At 43.5% G+C, this 22,706-nt stretch overlaps 1 protein-coding gene and 1 long non-coding RNA gene across 9 annotated transcripts in view; one reads left to right on the forward strand and one right to left on the reverse strand.

Moving 5' to 3' along the window:
* The window catches only part of LOC123768506 (cell adhesion molecule Dscam2), a 125,103-nt gene that overhangs the window by 88,720 nt on the left and 13,677 nt on the right, over positions 1–22,706 (reverse strand). For all 6 annotated transcript variants that reach the window (XR_011230493.1, XM_069336376.1, XM_069336374.1 and 3 more), the window contains exons 2-4: positions 18,176–18,314; positions 6,901–7,059; positions 5,045–5,194 (exon numbers count right to left, since the gene is read on the reverse strand). Coding sequence is in view for 5 of the 6 variants with exons in the window: in XM_069336376.1 (XP_069192477.1) it covers positions 5,045–5,194; positions 6,901–7,059; positions 18,176–18,314 (448 nt within the window). In the remaining variant the exon portion in view is untranslated. The remainder of the gene's footprint in view (positions 1–5,044; positions 5,195–6,900; positions 7,060–18,175; positions 18,315–22,706) is intronic.
* Positions 1–22,706, forward strand: part of LOC123768507 (uncharacterized) — a 100,843-nt gene that overhangs the window by 4,309 nt on the left and 73,828 nt on the right. For all 3 annotated transcript variants that reach the window (XR_011230499.1, XR_011230498.1, XR_011230497.1), the window contains exons 2-5: positions 9,383–9,543; positions 9,826–9,951; positions 12,545–12,611; positions 13,263–13,355. This is a non-coding gene — a long non-coding RNA (uncharacterized lncRNA). The remainder of the gene's footprint in view (positions 1–9,382; positions 9,544–9,825; positions 9,952–12,544; positions 12,612–13,262; positions 13,356–22,706) is intronic.

The following is a 22,706-nucleotide window of genomic DNA, read 5'->3' on the forward strand; positions in this document are numbered from 1 at the left end:
TATTTCGTGATATACACACACATATATATATATATATATATATATATATATATATATATATATATATATATATATATATATATAAATACACGCACTCTGGATACCTGTCCCCCAACAATGAATTACTATTATTCAAATTTTTCATCCTTATCTCTTAGCCAGGATTCTGCCCGAAACGCTGCGCGTACTAGTGGCTTTACAAGACTGTAATTACCATATTATGTATCCTCACATTCCCAATGTACATTCTTGTATATGCATAAATAAATAAATAAATAAATATTAGGCTTTTCTCGAGGCCCTCCTCCAAAGGTCGAACTGTTACTTGAGACAAAGTCGAAATGCACAAGAATTATTGTAAGGCATGAGGAACTGTCACAGTTTTGTCCCAGACTGTCCCCGGTTTATATAATACACAACAACAAAAATCTTTCTAATGTCTCTGTGGCTCATTTGGCCACTAAGTTTTTATCTTTGTCCTTTTGTTCGTATTCCACCCATGCTAAATAGTTTGTCTTTGTCCACTGTCAATTCTGAGAATTTTGTAGGTGGTGATCATGTCGCCCCTAACTCTTCTGTCTTCTAGGGAAATGTGGTTTAGTTACCGCAACGTTTCCTCGTAACTCATACCTCTCAGTTCTGGCACTAGTTTGGTGGCATATCTCTGAATCCTCTCTAACTTTGTTTTGTGTTTAACTAGGTATGGACTCCAGGCTGGAGCTGCATATTCCAGGATTGATCTGACAAAAGTGGTATACAAGGTTCTGAATGATTCCTTACACAAGTTTCTAAAGGCAGTTCTTATGTTTTCCAATCTAGCATAGGCCGCTGATGATATCCTTTTGATGTAGACTTCTGGGGATAGGTTCTATGTGATATCAATCCCCAGAATTTCAAATGTGCGTGTGTGCTTGTTTGTGTGTGTGTGTGTTTAAGTGTGAGGGTATTCACCTAGTTGTGCTTGTGGGGGTTGAGCTCTGGCTCTTTTGACCCGCCTCTCAACTATCAATCAACTTTTTTTTCACACATTTGAAATTGTTAGTTGAAATACAGTTGAGAGGCGGGACCAAAGAACCAGAGCTCAACCCCTGCAAGCACAACTAGGTACGTACACACAGGAAGCAGCCCGTAACAGCTGTCTAACTCCCAGGTACCTATTTACTGCTTGGCGAACAGGGGCATCAGGGTGAAACAAACTCTGCCCATTTGTTTCCACCATGGCCGGTGATCGATCCCCGGTCCTTAGGATTACGAATCCTATTCGCTGTCCACTCAGCCGCAGGCCCTGTGTGTGTAAGTGTAAGAGTGTGTGTGTTATGTGCGTGCGCGTACATGTGTATGCTTGAGCGTGTGCGCGGCAGCATCAGGGTATAGGACACAATGCTCCAGCACATCAAAGAACTCCATAACGGAGACAATTCCTGAAGGACTGAGCAATATCTGAAAATTTGCTTTTTCCTATCCAGCTGCCCCGTGAATGGTAAGATTCTCAAATAGCCCTTTCGCCTCCCCTGCGTTCCCATCCTCTTCCTCTCCAACACTTACCCATGGATGAGTCCCAGCACCATACCTCTAATCTACTCTGAGGGAAAATCTCATTGATATGTTTCTTATAACGTAGGATTATAAGGGCTAAGTGGGTGTGTCATGGGCGGTGAAAGGGCATATGAAGGTCCAGGGCCGAGGCACCTCGCAAGACCTTTGGAACCATGGAGTAAGAGTAGGTGGGAGAGGAGGAGATGGAGGTAGGAGAGGTGGAGGTGGTGGGAGGTGGAGGTGAAAGGTTGACGGGGGAGTAGTAGGAAGACGAGGACCATTCATATTTCTGATGATAGCCTGGGTCATGAATATTTGCTTTTAGGTGGAAAGTGGAGAGAGAGAGAGAGAGAGAGAGAGATAACAAAGATGAGAAACTTTTCCTTTTTTCTATATTCTTCCTATTCTAGTGTGTCCAACATGAAGGTAACTCTTAAATGTCCCTCTGAGGCTTCCCAGCCAACTTCCCCGAACGGAAGATATCGCGGAACAATGGTATCCAATTTTTCTTTCTCTGCTTTTCTTCCTTCTCTTTTCAACTCTGTTGCTGTATCTCTCACTCACCGTCTTTCTTAATCTCTTTCTCTTTGTGAACTATCAATGCTTAAAGAGTTTTTACCTTAAATGACAAATATTTTCATCAAAGGCAACATGGGGTCAAGTATTACGCTCCTCACAGCACCTAATCGTATATACCGTGAGGGACTCTGGGAGGGCTCTGGTGTACACAACAGCTTGAATGCGTTTGAGCTCCTGCCTTGATAGGTCCAAGTTTTACGGACACACACTCTATAAACGTTTGAAGCATTGTGTTGGTAAGAGCATGTTGTTGCCCCGGCTGTGTTTTCTGCGGGCCTCGTATCTGAAGAGCTTTCATTAATGCACTCATTTCAAATATTACATGAAAGCTATCTCAATTGACCGAAATTATATTTTATTTATACTTTAAGAGAGAATGTTTGTCTGAGAAACGCAACAGGCAGAGAGACAGGCCTAGACAGACAGAAAGACAGAGAGGGGGGGGGGGGCAGACAGAAACACGTGACGGTGGGCACGGTGTTGGCCATTGACACCACCGTTGGCACTGTAGTGTTCTGGTCTTGCTCTCACTCTCGTGGTGGGTAGTGTGAATCACACTATCGCGCCACCTCACAGCCCTGCTGGATTTTCTCATTGATATATATGACGATAGTGTGATTTATGTGTGTTGTTAATAATAATAATAAGAGTAAGAACAATAATAATAATAATAATAAAATCCGTAGGAGGATTCAAACCTATGCGGTAGGTATTCCTACGCACACGTCCCACACAACCATGTCACATGTTTACTGTGTAGTAATAATAATAATAATCGTAGCAGTAATTACTTAAATTGTGCAACATCTCGGTAAAAAAAGTTCCCCATTCTGCCAAGTATTTCATCTTGATCATCTTGATCAAAAGTTCCCCTCTCCTGCGAGTTTACAATCTACAAGTTTTCTGCCGTTTGAGATAATTAATTTCTCAAGAACGCTGTTGTCTTTAAATTCATCAAATCCGTGGGAATAATTGGTCTTGAAGAGGAAGACGGTAGGTGTTGTTGGTGTCGCCAGGGGGAGGGGTGTTGTAGTTCACTAATGGAATAATCCAGTCTAATTATGTTAATTAATGGCAATTTGAAGTAATTGATTGTTAGTAAGGCAGGCGCAGAGCTTAATTACCCCGTGATGAATTAAGTAATATTACTAGCCTCGCTCCAACCTGCTTAATTAACGGAGTGATAGATGGGTCGAAGATGTTATTAAACGCAGAGTCGGCCTCGGTTTGGTCCAACCTACCTGAAGCCTGATTCAGCCTACATCTCTATCCTGCGGAGATCCACAGCTTGCCTAACTCTGCCCAAGCCTGATCGAGCCTGTATAAGCCTGCCAGATCCAGTCCCGGCCAACTCCAGAATGTTACAGAATTCCTCAACCTATTCAAGTCTGTCAGATGCCTGTCCAGCCTGTCCTACCCTGCATGCGCTACCCCCAGTCTTCGTGGTGTTGCTCGAGTCTAGCTCAGCTTACCTCAGCTTTCCTAATCCTGGTTTAACCTGCACCGGTCTGTCTCAGCCTCACGACCCAGCCTGCCCCTGGCTACCCCAGTCTGCCTCTAGCTGCCGCAGTCTGCTCCTAGCTGCCCCAGCCTGCCGCAGCCTGCACCATCGTACCCGAAGCTGCCTTTGCTGCCGCCGCTAAACACCAAACAAATAGAACTTAGGATAACATAAGTTCTTTTTCAACGAAGGATAATCTTACATGAGCACATTATCGCGAAATGTTCAATCTAACTGACTGTGAACAAACTGATATCCATGTCGTCCTAAGAATTAAATTACATTGGATATATAAACACATTTCTCATCAGCAGAATCGTGAGCTCACTTCTGAGAAACAATCTCACGATGCTAATCACAAAGTTAATAAAACCTGATTAAGGTTTGCTTCGTTGTTGGATTCAATATTTTTTTTAATCATACTACGAATCATATCAGGCCATACAGATTCATTAATCTGTGTGGCCTGATTTTAGTCGAGCCTAATTTAAAACACTTTCGCGCTCTGGGGTCGTAAATGTTTTTGGGTCAGAACATGTTTTGGGTTGCAATTTTAATGGAATCCTATTCTATTAATGATAGAGTTGGTGTGGTTGGAAGTCACTCTTCGATTTAAAGTTCATTTGTTTCGGATTAATCAATTACGGGGATTACAATTGTTTGTGTTGATGTCATATGACTTGATTTTATTGCTTCACTTGATTGACTGATCTTAGATATCTTAGACAGTTTTCCCCCCTCTCACTCCTGCCCAAGAACTTGGACTGGACGGTAGCGTGACTGTCATTCTTCTTGCAGGTCGGCGTTCAATCCCCGACCGTCGAAGTGGTTGGGCACAATTCCTTCCCTCGTTCCCATTCCAAATCCTTGTCCTCATATCCCCTTCCAAGTGCTATATAGTCGTAATGGTTTAGTGTTTTTTCCTTGAAAGTTACCTTGCTTCCTCCTCACTCCTGGAAACTTAGATCAGTAAGTTATTAAGTTTGCCAAGGTAACTTAAGTGCGTGCTGGTCGAGTAGGGTTGTTTCTGACTAGGGGGAACGTGGGCAGTTTTGTCCAGTAGTAGGATCCAGTGTCCAGTGATCAGTTATGTCCATATGATAGGTTAGCTTAGGTTTATTTTAGGACAGGTTAGTTTACTGTAGGTTAGATTAACTTACCTTACTTAATCTACCGCCACACACACATAGTTAAGGAATAATCTATCATGTTTTCTAACTTGTTAGTACACTTTACTCCCATATGGTTGCTTAAATATAAAAAAAATTATGCGCCGATAATTTCTGTATCGTTGTATTGGTCACGGTATATCATCCGCTATGTGTACGTATCCTCTGTGTCTACTGGTACAAGTCTCGGTGTACGTATCCTCTGTGTCTACTGGTACAAGTCTCTGTGTACGTAGCCTGTGCACACAGCAACACTCACCAGTGACGTATATACGTGCAGCGTTGGCAGACTCGTGCGTGGCGCCGGTGAGGGTGTGCACGGCCCGGCACCGGAACGACAGCTGTGAGTCTGACGACCGCACATCTCGTACCACCAGCTGCCCTGTAGCCACCATCTGTATCCGACCATCTGTAAGGAGAGAGGGAAACTCAGTCATCGACTCTTAATCAAAGTTTGTTCGAGAGAGAGAGAGAGAGAGAGAGAGAGAGAGAGAGAGAGAGAGAGAGAGAGAGAGAGAGAGAGAGAGAGAGAGAGAGAGAGAGAGAGAGAGGTAGTGGCCGTGGAGTGTCTCAGAAAGGAAGGACTCCTGGTAATGGATGGGAGGAAACTGTTGATTTACTGCCGCCAGTGTTGAGGTCAGACTGGGGTCTTGTGTCTCCCTCCCTTTCTCTCCCTCTCTCTCTCTCTCTCTCTCTCTCTCTCTCTCTCTCTCTCTCTCTCTCTCTCTCTCTCTCTCTCTCTCTCTCTCTCTCTCTCTCTCTCTCTCTCTCTCTCTCTCTCTCTCTCTCCCTCTCTCTCCCCCAATGATTTTATCGTCTGTTCTTTTCATCTATTGTATTTATCTGAAATTTCTTTTCCCTCACATCGATGCCATTATTCCATGCGCTAGCAGCACCACACACATGTCTTGTGATCTGCACTTGCAGCATCACAGACATTTCGTGTGATCTACACCCGCTGCATTACACACATCTCCTGTGATCTACATTAATAATATCACTCACATTTTCGGACTGTCTGATGCAAAACTTCCTATAAATTTACCTTACACTAATAATAATTTAATTCTTTATACTCCTCTTGAGATTTTAATCCTCCTCTATACTGATTTATTTTCATTCTAACTTTAATTGCACTAGAGTTTGCTTACTTAAATTTACTCGTCTTCAGTTCATTTTACCCAAAATGACTTTACTTTGGTTCAAGTTCAAGTATGTTTATTGAGATAAGCAAGAAATACATCTCAAAGGGATAGAGTAGCTTAGGCTATTTCTACCCCCCTTTACTTTGGTGTACTTCCTTTGAACGATAAATCCTTCAGACGCCCAGCATGTGAGTGTTGCATCGGCTTCAGTGGACTCCTAGTGGCCACCTGCCTTGAGGGATTTGTGGATTACCTGGGGGGAATGGGGAGGGATGGGGGCTCCCTTGGAGATGTGTGTGGAGTGAAGAGGGAAGGAGGATTAACTGCTCCCCTAGCAGGGCCTCCTATCCTCCAGCAAATGGGAGTCAGTGCCGCGTGGGTGACTGTTGAGGCCAATCTGACCACCCATTACAGGGTTGGATGAGCACTACTACTTGGTTCACTTGGGAGATCAGCATTTACAGGGATGCTGGCTCTTATCCCCTTCAGAGGTAGGTGCTCTCCGCTTTATGTTCCTCAAGGGATAAAGGGATGAACACTTTTTTCTTCAAGTAGCATAAAGCTGTCTAAATATATATTCCGTAAGAGTTCATTCTGTATAACTTTATCCTTTGGAATGAAAAGGATGCCTAACATGATCCGTATGGGCACATGGAGCTGCTTGTGTTAATTAAGTGTTAATAGCAATACAAATTAGAGTTATGAAATTTGCCAAGAGACAAAAAACTTCCTAGAACTGAAAATGTAAATAATTGTTACTGGAGTTCCATATATTAGATCAATTCTCCAGTCACATGAAGTCCTTATCATTAGTCTATTTTGTAAATTTATTAGAAATCTGATGAGTGACTTAAAGCTCTTTAGGCATTATTATGATTACTTTCTGAGTTCCTGAACAACCAGGATTGTCAAGTGATATAATAATAGTGGCAGGAGTGGCTCTACTGTCACAGTCTCTGGAGTTACTCACCAGCGTTCTGGGAAGGGTAGTAGTTAGTGTGGCCTTGGGTCCAGGAGGTGATGCTGACGAAGTCCTTGACGAAGGGAGGCACCTTGCACTGCAGCACGGCCGCGTTGCCCTCCACCACGTACTGGTTGTACACCTGCACCTCCCAGTACTGCTCCACCACTGTGGGAGATTATGACACCTGCACCTCCCAGTACTGCTCCACCACTGTGGGAGATTATGACACCTGCACCTCCCAGTACTGCTCCACCACTGTGGGAGATTATGACACCTGCACCTCCCAGTACTGCTCCACCACTGTGGGAGATTATGACACCTGCACCTCCCAGTACTGCTCCACCACTGTGGGAGATTATGACACCTGCACCTCCCAGTACTGCTCCACCACTGTGGGAGATTATGACACCTGCACCTCCCAGTACTGCTCCACCACTGTGGGAGATTATGACACCTGCACCTCCCAGTACTGCTCCACCACTGTGGGAGATTATGACACCTGCACCTCCCAGTACTGCTCCACCACTGTGGGAGATTATGACACCTGCACCTCCCAGTACTGCTCCACCACTGTGGGAGATTATGACACCTGCACCTCCCAGTACTGCTTGTGGGAGAAGCCTTTCCTCCTAAAGATGGAATTAAGGGGAAGGTATTGCTAAATAGCAAGGATTAAGAGAAAGAAAAGGTGGACATAAGAAAGAAGATCGGGTGGGGAAGAGACAAGACTGAGGAGTTTGGAAGAGCAATACTGGTCACAGTGGCAAGAGAAGGATGATCGGATGGGGAAGAAGAAAAGAAGTAGGGAGAGGAGGTGAAGAAAGATAAGGAAAAATAAAAAAAAAGAGCGGGAGGTGAAGGAAAAGGAGGCTATATAGAGAGGAATAAAGTAGAATTATTATGTTAGCAGGCATAAAAGGCGACAGAGGAGCAAAGAGAAGAAGAGAAGGAAAGGAGAACACAGGAAAACAAGAATGAGACGAGCCGGCCAGACATCACTTACACCAGAGCAAGACAAGAGGTCCAGAGACGAAGTTGGTGGCAGCAAAGACTTGCACAGCCATCACAAAGAGCCCCAGCACCGGCTCAAATAGCACAGTGTTGTTGAAGAGTTGACGAAGGAGGAAGACAAGGACACGAAGAAAGTATAGGTCTAAGAAATAATGGTGGAGAAGTAATGGTAGAGCTCTGTATATCTCCCAGACACACAGTCACCCTAAGTCAAAGGTACTCCATGACCCAGAGACGCTGCCTGATATCTGTGTACTATCCCAGGCAGGAGGTATGATATCTGGGTACTATCCCAGGCAGGAGGTATGATATCTGGGTACTATCCCAGGCAGGAGGTATGATATCTGGGTACTATCCCAGGCAGGAGGTATGATATCTGGGTACTATCCCAGGCAGGAGGTATGATATCTGTGTACTATCCCAGGCAGGAGGGATGATATCTGGATACTATCCCAAACAATGAAAAAGCAGTCTCTTAGACGCCCACCACCGCCTCCTGTTGCACTATTGCATGGGTGTTGCATGGTGAAATGAGTCTTGAAATCAACCAGATGTTCAATCTCCGTTTATGCATATGCAACATTGATTGTGTATAGAGAAAAGTCTTTACCTCACCATATCCAGCTGGTTGTTGAGTATGTTATAATGCCAAGTGTCGTATAATGCCGGGTGTGGTATAATGTCGGGTGTGGTATAATGTCAGGTGTGGTATAATGTCGGGTGTGGTATAATGCCGGGTGTGGTATAATGTCGGGTGTGGTATAATGCCGGGTGTGGTATAATGTCGGGCGTGGTATAATGCCGGGTGTGGTATAATGTCGGGTGTGGTATAATGTCGGGTGTGGTATAATGCCGGGTGTGGTATAATGTCGGGTGTGGTATAATGTCGGGTGTGGTATAATGTCGGGTGTGGTATAATGTCGGGTGTGGTATACAGGTGTGGACAACACCTGACCAGCACGTATTGACGCCGCGAGCAACAGCCATCAGGTATTAATGCTCAAGTTTATAGAGCTTCCGTACCTAAGGTACCGAAGTCGTTATAATGAAAGGCAACACTAACGACCTTGGCATGCTTAGAAAACTATTAACTGTTCATGTTAAGATTAATATGGAAACACAGAAATCACATTAATGTGATATATATCAATGAAAAAATCCACTCGGGCAGTTCAATGAGGCTTGACATTGCCTTGGTCGTAGGTTCGCGCCCACCTCACTACCCTAGTGGATGTTCACATTAATATGGAACATTTTGACCAGACCACACACTAGAAGGTGAAGGGACGACGACGTTTCGGTCCGTCCTGGACCATTCTCAAGTCGATTGTGATGAGGAAATAGAGACAGACAAGTTCTAGTGTGTGGTCTGGTCATCGTACTTTAGCCACGTTATTGTGACTCATCGTCTGTATATGGAACATTTTGTTATGTAAAAGTTCTCGTGTTTTCAAGTTCTATTCTTTCCATCATCCAGCCTCGTCTAAAGAGCAGCTTCCTGGAGTGAGGGTGGATGAGGGAGCAGCCAGCCTTGGACCGTGGGAACAATGCTGCCTGTCGCCACCCACAGACACACGCCGCCCCTCCTTGAAGGAATGTCCACCAAGAGTGGACCCGGACACACTGCTGCCGTGAAAGGTACTTACAACAACATAGTCTTCTTGCCTCCCTGTCTCTCCTTATTTCTCTCTTTCTGCCTGTTTTTTAATTTTTTCCATTTGATTATTTCATGATTTTCGTACATGGCGATACTTGCTAAAACTGCTTACGTTCTTTGTGGTCTGAACAAGTGCAGTGAATAAACAAGAGACATTAATAATTAATTACCTAATAATAAGACAAAAATAATGGTAACAAAACCTGAAAACTTGGCTTGACACAATTACTAGCAAAAAAAAAGGGTGACTACACTATTTACAGTGTGCAGTACTTCCTCCATCACACGTTCTAGTCGACATATCGAGTGAGGGAAGACGTATGACCCAAGAGAGAACCACAAAGAGAGAGACCAAAGAGCCAGAGCTCAACCCCCGCAAACACAACTAGGTGAGTACAAGTTGTGTGAGTACTGAGTCGCTGGCTACTGGTTATATTCACCGACGGTGACGTCATGCTGGCGTGTAGCTGGAGTTGAATGGTCAGCCGGCAGAATAAGGGTCGTTCACGGGTGTAGGACGAGCACCTGGCGTGTCGGGCTCTCGGACAGTGCAGGAGGGACGACCATGGTGGAGTGTTGCAGCCGTCTGGCTCCAAGTTGGAGTGAAGTACGTAGCATGATGGTTTTGAAGGAGGTATTAAGAGGCTTCCACTGTTATGCAAGCTTCCAGGATTCGAACCCATGACTCCAGGATCACCCCTAAACGTACTCAGTACCATGGCCACCGCACCATTGATCGTCTTGACTATACTAAATGTTGGATTAAGCGAGGATTGTTCGTCCAAGCGGTCACTGAGACCGAGTGTCGGAGGAGGCTGTCATCAACTATGACTCATCTGAGTGTAAATAGTTGTACAGTGTTATATTTAGTTTACCCATTGGAGATGGGGTTGAGGGTTGATAAAATTGTGTCAGGGGAGGCAGGTGGTGTTAGTGGTGGAAGTTGCCAGGCCCGGGTCTGGCCAGAGTGATCTGCTGCCTCGATGCTTCACTCACTGGCTGCTTTTCACCAAATTAACTGAGAATATTTAACCAATCCAGTTGTTTGTAACACATCACTCTATCATATTCTGTGGTCAAAATGAAGAATTCATAATAAATGGTGGTATCAGTGGTGAGGTGATTGTATTAGGGAGTTATGAGGCAGCTAGCCTCTACCAGTCAATATTTAGTACTCAATAATACTCTACGTATATATGTACATTACTTTGTGTATTCGTTATTCATATTAATAAACTTTTTTATTTCATTTTATTATTTGCTGGATGTATCAGTATATAATTGTTGACATGAAATAATCTATGCCATGATAATGAACGCCTGCAGCGAGGCTAGGATGGGTGGGCACTTTACACTCAAGCTAGCAGTGTACGTCTGGCCTGGCCTGGCCTAGCTTGGCCTGGCCTAGCTTGGCCTGACGCATGGATTGGCCTGGCATGACCTGAGACCAGGCTGGCTTGGCCTGGCCTGACCTGGCCTGAAGCCTGGTCTTGACCGAGGTCTAATCTGGCCGGAGGCCTGCCAGCCTGCCCCCCCCCCCCCCCCGACCACCAGCGGCCCGCCAACCGCCTCTCGTCAGTTTGCTGAAAATTTTGCTTGATTGGATTCAATGATGCTCATATGTGTAGCATTTTTATACCAAATTGTTTGTAAGTGATTGTTCTATTAACTGCCAAAGGAAACATAAAGAATTAATAATAAATGGATTTTTTTATAAATATTTATATCAAGACTGTTAGATTATGGAAATCCTGGCCATTACGTCATATTTGCGGCCCCCAAAATAGTCACATAGTTATGATTTTAATATGAAATTGTTCACCAATGATTGTTCTATCATGTGTCGTGTTCTAAATGATAAATACATAAACATATTTTCTGTGATTTTTTGTTATAGTGGATGCAGGTCTTAGTTATTTTCACATGGAGGGGAGATAGCCTAGGGCTGACGGTGGAACGAACTCCGTGTGTAATAACCTCCTTGTTACATAATCACTCACCAAATCTGGAAACTATGCTCTGCCCTGAGAAGATATTAAAATCTGGGTTTTTGTTGATAAAAGTAGATTCTATTATTTTTCATTTGAAGCCACAGTGTTGGGGATTAATTATTCCAGAATTATCCCATATAATTTTATGATTGGTCTCACATGTTTATATAAAGCTGAACTTTCTTGGCCCCAACTAACAGACCTCTTGTGTTGGTTGATGTGGGTTTGAAGCTCTCTGCCTGTTTGGTCATAATAAACTTTGTTACAATCATTACAGGGAATCTCACAGACTAACGCCCTCAGCTTTATCTTTCTTCGTTTACTAATTCATCTCCAGCTTTATTTTGGGTAACTAAAAAATAATTTTCATTTTACTTTACCCATTTTGCTCAGGTTCATCACATAACTTTGCTTAAGTACCGTGTTGACGGCACACTTACTGGCTTTATAATGGTAGATATACCATGTGAGAAATATCGAGAGTACAGTGTTATTAATCATTATTAATATGGAGTTTAGGAAGAGTAAACGCGGGGCCCCAAAGTGTCTGTTATGGGCGCCATGAACACGACCTGCATGGCTGCTCCAGCCTGCAGTGCTACCACACCACTACTTATGATTCGCATTTGATTATTTTAGTAATATTGATTATTACTTGTTAAATTATGCCTTAGCTTAGTGTTTAGGTGTTTTAGAGTTAATACGCATATTATTACTAAAATAACAATTCAAATAAATTAAGCAGCTTACTCTTAAGCTCTCGGTTGAGTAGAGAGTGTGGAGGCCATCTTTGTTGTTGCTCAGCCGAGGGCAGGTGCACACAACTTCACCTCTGAGAATTACCGACTTTTATGCACTGTTTGATAATCTAAGTATTAAGGACGCTTACCTCTGAATAGGAGTTTAGTAAGTGTTGTATAATCATAATAAATAGTAGCCAAATACGTTGCCACTTGGCTACAGACATGAACTAATTGTGCTCCTTCAACAGACGTGACCAACTGATCCGTCTAAAGCACAGTTGACTCGCTCATCAGATCTCAACTAAAGCAATAAAGGTTAGTTTGTGGCTTTTCGTGTTTTTTATAGGTTTGACGTCAAATTACTACTATTGTGCATGCCATTAATCACTTGTTATCTTGGTTATCTTGAGATGATTTCGGGGCTTTTAGTGTCCCCGCGGCCCGGTCCTCGACCAGGCCTCCACCCCCAGGAAGCAGCCCGTGACAGCTGACTAACACCCAGGTACCTATTTACTGCTAGCTAACAGGGGCATAGGGTGAAAGAAACTCTGCCCATTGTTTCTCGCCGGCGCCTGGGATCGAACCCGGGACCACAGGATCACAAGTCCAGCGTGCTGTCCGCTCGGCTGACCGGCTCATGTCGTGGTGCCACAGAGCACCTCTTATAACACGGGGTCTTAACCCCCCCATACCTGGTAAATTGAATACTGAACTGTGACACAATACATTAATAATGATATCAAATATGTTCAATTTATCCTAATTAATTCAAATCTTTATGATAATGCATTAGCCTAGTATACACAAGTGGTGGTGCTCCTGTTTACTATAACTTACTAAGAGCTCAACCAGCGCCTCGCTGCTTATAATCTAAATGCGAACAAGCCTGAATGGTCCCCAGGACTATATGCAACTGAAAACTCAATGATGTAAATCATTGTAGACTAATGCGGAGCCTCCCGGCAGGTGTGAATGGTGTGTATTCCTGGATAAGAGGAGCGACTACCCCCCCGGGAGTGGACCACAGCACGGATGCTACGCGCCAATCTTTCACCTAAGGTAGAATTCTATTTTTGTTTAATTTAGTATAACAATGTTATAGTGAGAACACAATCTGTTCTCACTATAACAGATTGTTCTCATTATAACACATTTTCTCACTATAACAATGTTATAGTGAGAGTTAATACCTGATTATTTTTTTTTAGGTGGTTTCATTGCGTAATCATTGTAGTCAAAACTCCATAACCACATATGCTCTGATCCTTTACAATTAATTGTTTTAATATTCAAGTATTCAATTGGATTTTTATATGAATATTTAATTTCATGTTCTATATAAGGAGTTGAGATGAGATTGTTGAGAGGCAAAAATTCCTCATACTATGTTAATGGAACACTTACTGGCCAGGTATGGGTGGAACACTTGCTGGCCAGGTTTTGGTGGAACACTTGCTGGCCAGGTATGGCTGGTTGTACCATGTTGGTGGAACACTTACTGGCCAGGTATGGCTGGTTGTACCATGTTGGTGGAACACTTACTGGCCAGGTATGGCTGGTTGTACCATGTTGGTGGAACACTTACTGGCCAGGTATGGCTGGTTGTACCATGTTGGTGGAACACTTGCTGGCCAGGTATGGCTGGTTGTACCATGTTGGTGGAACACTTACTGGCCAGGTATGGCTGGTTGTACCATGTTGGTGGAACACTTACTGGCCAGGTATGGCTGGTTGTACCATGTTGGTGGAACACTTGCTGGCCAGGTATGGCTGGTTGTACCATGTTGGTGGAACACTTACTGGCCAGGTATGGCTGGTTGTACCGTGTTGGTGGAACACTTGCTGGCCAGGTATGGCTGGTTGTACCGTGTTGGTGGAACACTTGCTGGCCAGGTATGGCTGGTTGTACCATGTTGGTGGAACACTTGCTGGGCAGGTTTGGGTGGTTGTACCGTATTGGTGCACCACATACTGGGCAGGTCTGGGTGGTTGTACCGTATTGGTGCACCACATACTGGGCAGGTCTGGGTGGTTGTACCGTATTGGTGCACCACATACTGGGCAGGTCTGGGTGGTTGTACCGTATTGGTGCACCACATACTGGGCAGGTCTGGGTGGTTGTACCGTATTGGTGCACCACATACTGGGCAGGTCTGGGTGGTTGTACCGTATTGGTGCACCACATACTGGGCAGGTCTGGGTATGTTTGGGCGGAGTCTCTCTCTTGATCTCAACCTATTGTGGGCGAGTGATTTCCTTGCATTTATTCCCCGCAAGAGTGCCTGGACACGCTCCCAGCCGACGTGTATGTGGGTTGGTCACGCTCGCCACGCTGGAGGGAGCTGAAGAACGGGGGAAGGTGGAGGAAGATGATAACGAAGAGATGACGGAGGAGCAGGAGGAAGAAGTGTAGGAGAGGAGGAGGAGGAGAAAGATGAAGAGAGGAGGAGGTGGATGCATACGGAAAGGAATCAGGAGGAGAATGACAGGAGGAAAAGACTATAATAACAATCGAAGAGGATAGAAGAACAATAGGTAATTATATCTGCCTAAGCAGATTAGAGAGAGACAGACAGACAGAGATTCAGTGTGTACCAGACTCTTGATGACGTCATGTCTTCCGACGGACTAATGGTAAAAATGTTCAATCAGTCCACGATGGGGGGGGGGGGGGCTGGGGTCCGTTGGGAGGGGAGTGTGCTGTTAATGGGTTCTCCTTGAGGATTGAGTGCGTCCATGGGGGTGCAGGTGCCCCAGGGAAGGGGTGTGAGGCGGGAGTGGGATTGCTGTGCTTGCAAAATATTCTTCTTCCTCATAATCAGTATTTTAGAAGTGCGGGCAGCCTGAAGTTCTTTTATCAGGGTCATTTTATTTATCTATTTATTTATTTATTTATTTATTTATTTATTTATTTATTTATATATACAAAAAGGTACATTGGGTTTATGAGAGTATTGATGTGTTTACATTCTTGCAAAGCCACTAACACGCATGACGTTTGGGGCAGGTTTTTAATCTAACGGATAATATTAAGTAAGTCATTTATAGCACAAATTGAAGAATATTAGCAGGTACATTGTAAGACAATTTGAAGAAAATTAATAGGTACATTATAACAAAATTTAAGGATTATCAACAGGTACATTTTAGCTTTATCAAAAGTACAGTGTAGTAAAATTTGCGTTCAACATAACCATGATATAAGTGATATGTTGACCAGACCACACACTAGGAGTTGAAGGGACGACGACGTTTCGGTCCGTCCTGGGCCATTCTCAAGTCGATTGTGATAGTGATATAAGTGATAGCAGTGATTACAATGGTGAAGTTGTATGGCTCAGGCACATATATTGGGGGAGACGGGGTGGCACAAAATAGTGCGGGTTTGAATCACTAGATAGGAAACTGTAAGGATGACATTAGGTACTTTTTGGTTTACTTTTGAATAATGGACAGTTTTTTAATTCGTTAGGGAGTTCCATAGACTACGTTCCTTTATTTGCATAGTGTTTACACAGATTTAGTTTGACTGGGGATATCAAAGAGATATTTATTTCTGGTGTGATGATTATGGGTTCTATTACATCTGTCAAGAAAGAGTTTCAGATCAGGATTTGCATTTAGGAACAAGGTTTTGTACATGAAAAATAGCACAAGAGAATGTGAGGAGTGAGAATATGTTTAGCATTTTTAAGGATTTAAACAGAGGGGCTGTGTTTTCTGAAAACAGGCTGTTATTGTTCTGATAGCAGATTTTTGCTGAGTGATGATTTGCTTGAGATAGTTTGCAGTGGTTGAACCCCATACACAGATAACCTATGTAAGATAGGGATAGATTAGCGCGTAGTATAATGAGAGGAGAGTAAAGTTTGGAACATGATATCTGATTTTAGAAAGTATACCAACCGTTTTTGAGAATTTTTTTTGTGTTATATGTGGGTGCTGAAGTTGAGTCTGTTTAAGTATAGGCCAAGGAGCTTTCCCTCATTTTTTTGCTGATGTTAACATTGTTTATTTGAAGCTGAATTTAATTTGATGATTTGCTTCGAAATAAGATACAGTAGGTCTGTTCTATGTTTAGTGTGAGGTTGTTGGTTGACAACCATGAGTGGACTTTTTTTGTAATTCGTTATTTACAACATTATTTAGTGTGTGTGGGTTGTATTACTTACCAATCGCTAAGTAAAACCTTAAGTGTGACCGACAAGCATTTGTTAATAACACAGTAATCTCATAAGACGCAAGACTCTACCAGAAAGTTCAACAAACGCGTTTTAAAGAGACGTTCAAACCGGCGCTGTCCTGAGTGACAGGTGAGGCCGGAGGGCAAGCGAGATCATCCTAGTGGAGGAACTCCTTGGTGCCACTCATCCCACACTGGAGGGCTGAGCCGCCTTGTTGACCACATTATGGCAGGACATATTACTTCCTTGGTGCGTGAATGGCAGGGGGGAAGAGAGCCAGCGAGACACATATACGGATGTAGTCAAGCATTACAAGTAGACCACGAGATCCAAGCGGATACATACAATAAAATACATATATACAAGAATACATATTCAAATTAATATTTATACAGACTAATATTTATGCAAAAAAATATTTACACAAAGGTTTTAGAAAAAATGTTTAAACAGGATACATATAGAGCGGTATACATGATCTGGATGATACATTCTGCCTCTAATAGTTCCAGGGTGACACAAGGGACATGATGTCTTCCCTTATCTCCACATGTGTTCGCTCACACCCATCTAACATTTACTTCCATTTTGTACACCTGACATCAAATGTAATCTTAAACACAAGAGAGAAACTTTATAAGCTTTAAAATAAACCAAAAAATATAAAAATTATTTGAATAGTTCGTCTGTTTGATATTTTGTAAATATGTTGTGTAGGCTCAGAGAGATTATATACAAAGATTTGAATTATTATTCCTATTGACATTTTGCAAATAATTTTGTTTACAACTGGAATTTGTGCATTGTTCATATATACTTTTTTTATATAATTGTGCCTAAAATTTGGTATTTATGTTTTATATTTAGTCTGTATACAATTTATATATTTTTAAATCGTGCTGAACTGCGAGTTGAAATATTAATCACGAGTTTGAAAGAGCACATGGACAGCATAGTTTGCTATCGTATCGGGTTTACCCGCCCGCCACTCTACACAGCTGCCACCATAAATGCTTTTCAATATGTGATTCGAGGACAACGCGCGCCCACACACACACACACACACACACACACACACACACACACACACACACACACACACACACACACACATGAAATGCATTAGGAAGTGAGGTGGAGGCAGACTCCATACACAGTTTCAAGTGTAGGTATGATAGAGCCCAGTAGGCCCAGGAACCTGTACATCAGTTGATTGACATTTGGGAGGTGAGACCAAAGAGCCAGAGCTCACCCTAGGTGAGTACAACTAGGTGAGTACACACACATACAGATCCAAGAGACAACGCTCGAAGATGCAGGCACAAATAGGTGAGTATACACACACATACATATGGGGATCTCGCGGATGAACCGACAGCGATCTGGGGTCGTAGTCCTAAAGGCCAGGGTTCGATTCCCAGAAACAAATGGGCAGTTTCTTTCACCCTGATGCATCTGTTCACCTAGCAGTAAATTGGATATCTGGGAGTTAGGCAGCTGCTACGGGCTGCTTCCTGGGGATGTGTGTGTGTGCGTGTGTTAAAGAGAAATATGTAGCAGATATAATAGATATTACCGAGAAATAATGGATTGGTTAGAAAGGCGGGGTCCAAGAGCTAATATCTGGATGGTGTAGAGAATTAGTAAAGCCAGAGACCCACATACACATGTGAGAGTGAGCGGCCAGCAACATACCTGCTCTGACGTGGGTGTCGCGGGAGAGGACGACGCCAGCTGGCGACGAAGCTCTACACCTGTACGTGGAGGCGTGAACCGCTGCCCTGAACGACTCGCTGGAGAAGGGCAGGAAGAGCAGCGTCCCGTTGGTCAGTACCTGCGGCGGGGTCACAAGTCAGCTCCCGAGCAATAGGGTCTTATCAGGAGTCACGTCATAGCTTACAGAAAGGAGGCATCGCGTTTGTGTGTGTGTGTGTGTGTGCACGCCCCTGTTTGTTACCTGCAGGATCGAGCATTGGCTGTTGGATCCCGGCTATCTACCCGCCGGTTGTTTAAAGCAATGACCCATGTCCTATTTCCCTATCATATCTCTACTTTTAAAATTATGAGTAGAGTTTGCTTCCACAACCTGCTCCTTAAGTTCATTACATTTTCCCAATACTCTTACGCTAAATGAAAGCTTTCTAACATCTCTGTGACTGATCTGAGTCTCAAGCTTCCATCTATGCCCTCTTATTCTATTGGTTTTTATTGTGAATATTTCCTCTTTTTACCATTATGTCAATCCCCATGACAGCATGGGAGGCACAGAGAGGGCGACTGTGCCACGCAAGTCCATACACCTGTAATTTTCACAAATTTATTATTATTATTAACATCTTTATTGACAAAATTAATTACAATTTTGCCTAATCTGAGGATTTTGATAGTCTTATTAAATTGAGGTTAATGCTAGTATTCACTGTCACGCAGGACAGAGGGTCATACATAAGACAATAGGTCTAAACTGTAGGCTGAAGCACATATATATCACGGTTACAATCAATGTTTTAATGTGTGGATATGTGAAAACAACTTTCTATTGTGCACTGCCACACAAGGGCAGGGATGGGTTCATAAGTGATGCAGCCTAGAATATAAGTAGAAATTGTTCTTCATTCTTTAAAATGGAGAAGCAAATTTTCACAAAATAGTTCTTTGGTGCCTAGGGAAGATGTTTAGGTTGGGTGCGCGATTGTGTACTGGGCGCTTGCTTGGGAGTACCAAGTGAGCGGGTTCGAACCCTCCTCACGGCTCCTACTGACTGTCTCATTGATACATCACGTTAATTGTGATTTCATTGTGAAATCGAAACTACGTCCTAAAGTTAGCATTAATAATTTCTAAAGAAAGAGAGCTCTGAGAACTTATGACCATTTTGGGTTATCCAGTAACTTTTGAAAAGCTGTTTTAATTGTGATAATATTAAGAAGTGTTTCAGTGTTTCTAGAGTATTTCATTAAGTAGGTACTCACTGCAAATACATTCTTTACATCTGCCAAAGTACTTTTCCTGGAAAAAACTTCATCCTGAAAGTAATGTGTTGCTAACAAGAATTATTCAGGTCTTACCTTTCACAAATCCTTAAGTCTTAAATTACGTTTGTTATTTGTGTTACCAGATATAACACACCGTTGATCCTCATGTGCTTGCCTTGTGGAGTGTCTTGCTTCCTAATGTTCAATGTAATCACTTGCATTACCTCAAATGTCCTTAATAGGCTTCGGTTTTGTCTTTTTTTCTCTGTGCATTTAAGTAATATTCCTTATAGGAGTATTGATGATACACCACTTCATCTCTTGGCATATGAGATACCACGTCCAGTAGGCTTGGTTTAGCTCCTCCGCTTTCTCATGTGTCAACCATAAATGTTGTGTTAAAAAGTTGGCATATGAGATACCACGTCCAGTAGGCTTGGTTTAGCTCCTCCGCTTTCTCATGTGTCAACCATAAATGTTGTGTTAAAAAGTTGGCATATGAGATACCACGTCCAGTAGGCTTGGTTTAGCTCCTCCGCTTTCTCATGTGTCAACCATAAATGTTGTGTTAAAAAGTTGGCATATGAGATACCACGTCCAGTAGGCTTGGTTTAGCTCCTCCGCTTTCTCATGTGTCAACCATAAATGTTGTGTTAAAAAGTTGGCATATGAGATACCACGTCCAGTAGGCTTGGTTTAGCTCCTCCGCTTTCTCATGTGTCAACCATAAATGTTGTGTTAAAAAGTTGGCATATGAGATACCACGTCCAGTAGGCTTGGTTTAGCTCCTCCGCTTTCTCATGTGTCAACCATAAATGTTGTGTTAAAAAGTTCCTTTCTATAACTTCCACTTATTTTGCTTCCCTACTGGGTTCCCTTCCCCACAATGGGGGATTTCTCGATTCCTAATCGATCTGTCAGGGATTTAGGTCCCGCCATTACTGTGCGTTTGTGTATTTACTATTTGTGTCTGTAGGATCGAGCTGTTAGCTCTTGGACCCCGCCTTTTTAACCGTCAGATGTCTAATGTACTGATTCCTGCCCTATTTTTCTTTTATCTTATCTAATACATATTTCTCTCTCATACACATATTCCCAGGAAGCAGCCCATAGCAGCTGTCTAACTTCCAGGTACCTATTTACTGCTAGGTGAACAGGCCATCAAGGTGAAAGAAACTCTGCTCATTTGTTTCCGCCTCCGCCGGGAATGGAACCGGGCCATTAGGACTATGATCCCCAAGCGCTGTCTACTCAGTCGCGAGGCCCCCACAAATGTGCTTGCGTTCGTGCGTGCGTATGTGTGCGTGCGTGCATACATATACATGTACGCCCGGCGGCTAATGCGCAGTCAGAAAAATATTCTCATTATTCACAGAAATACCCAGACCAAAATCAGCGTGGAATTCAGAGGGCACAGAGGCCGGCCGGCAGGAGGGGCCAAGCCACCGCTGAATACAAAGCAGCACCCAGCAAAAAATTCATATGAAATTCAGGGATAAGTTGAATAGATAGTCAAATAAATTTATGCAGTCCCTGTGTGTGTGTGTGCGTGTGTACTCACCTAGTTGTGTTTGCGGGGGTTGAGCTCTGGCTCATTGGTCCCACCTCTCAACCGTCAATGTACTGGTGTACAGATTCCTGAGCTTACTGGGCTCTATCATATCTACATTTGAAACTGTGTATGGAGTCAGCCTCCACCACATCACTTCCTAATGCATTCCATTTGTTAGCAACTGACACTGAAACAGTCTTTCTAGTGTCTCTGTGGATTATTTGGGAACTCAATTTCTACCTGTGTCCCCTAGTGTGTATGCCCCCTATGTTAAATAAACTGTCTTTATCTACCCTATTAATTTCTCTGAGAATCTTTTATGTGGTGATCATGTCTTGCCTAATTTCTCTGTCTTCCAGCAACGTGAGGTTAAATTTCTGTAGTCTCTCCTCATAGCTCATACCCCTCAGCTTGGGTACTAGTCTGGGGGCATACCTCTGAACCTTCTCCAATTTACTCTTGTGGTTGATGAGATATGAACTCCATGCTGTAGCTCCGTACTTCAGAACTTGTCTCACATAGGTGGTATAAAAGGTTCTGAATGATTCCTTACACAAGTTTCTAAAGGCTGTGTTTATGTTGGCCAATCTGGCATATACCTCTGATGATATCCTTTTGATATGGGCTTCACGGGACAGGTCTGGCGTGATATCAACCCCCCAAGCTTTTTTTTTTTTCTCTCTCTCTCTCTGTCTCTGTCTCTCTCTCTCTCTCTCTCTCTCTCTCTCTCTCTCTCTCTCTCTCTCTCTCTCTCTCTCTCTCTCTCTCTCTCTCTCTCTCTGTCTCTCTCTCTCTCTCTCTCTCTCTCTCTCTCTCTCTCTCTCTCTCTGTCTCTCTCTCTCTCTCTCTCTCTCTGTCTCTCTCTCTGTCTCTCTCTCTCTCTCTCTCTCTCTCTCTCTCTCTCTCTCTCTCTCTCTCTCTCTCTCTCTCTCTCTCTGTCTCTCTCTCTCTCTCTCTGTCTCTCTCTCTCTGTCTCTCTCTCTCTCTCTCTCTCTCTCTCTCTCTGTCTCTCTCTCTCTCTCTCTCTCTCTCTCTCTCTCTCTCTCTCTCTCTCTGTCTCTCTCTCTCTCTCTCTGTCTCTCTCTCTCTCTCTCTCTCTCTCTCTCTCTCTCTCTCTCTCTCTCTCTCTGTCTCTCTCTCTCTCTCTCTCTGTCTCTCTCTCTCTCTCTCTCTCTCTCTCTCTCTCTCTCTCTCTCTCTCTCTCTCTCTCTCTCTCTCTCTCTCTCTCTCTCTCTGTCTCTCTCTCTCTCTCTCTCTCTCTCTCTCTGTCTCTCTCTCTCTCTCTCTCTCTCTCTCTCTCTCTCTCTCTCTCTCTCTCTCTCTCTCTCTCTCTCTCTCTCTCTCTCTCTGTCTCTCTCTCTCTCTCTCTCTCTCTCTCTCTCTCTCTCTCTCTCTCTCTCTCTCTCTCTCTCTCTCTGTCTCTCTCTCTCTCTCTCTCTCTCTCTCTCTCTCTCTCTGTCTCTCTCTCTCTCTCTCTCTCTCTCTCTCTCTCTCTCTCTCTCTCTCTCTCTCTCTCTCTCTCTCTCTCTCTCTCTCTCTCTCTCTCTCTCTCTCTCTCTCTCTCTCTCTCTCTCTCTCTCTCTCTCTCTCTCTCTCTCTCTCTCTCTCTCTCTCTCTCTCTCTCTCTCTCTCTCTCTGTCTCTCTCTCTCTCTCTCTCTCTCTCTCTGTCTCTCTCTCTCTCTCTCTCTCTCTCTCTCT

The sequence above is a fragment of the Procambarus clarkii genome, chromosome 35 (genome assembly GCF_040958095.1).
Source record: "Procambarus clarkii isolate CNS0578487 chromosome 35, FALCON_Pclarkii_2.0, whole genome shotgun sequence".
NCBI lineage: Eukaryota > Metazoa > Arthropoda > Malacostraca > Decapoda > Cambaridae > Procambarus > Procambarus clarkii.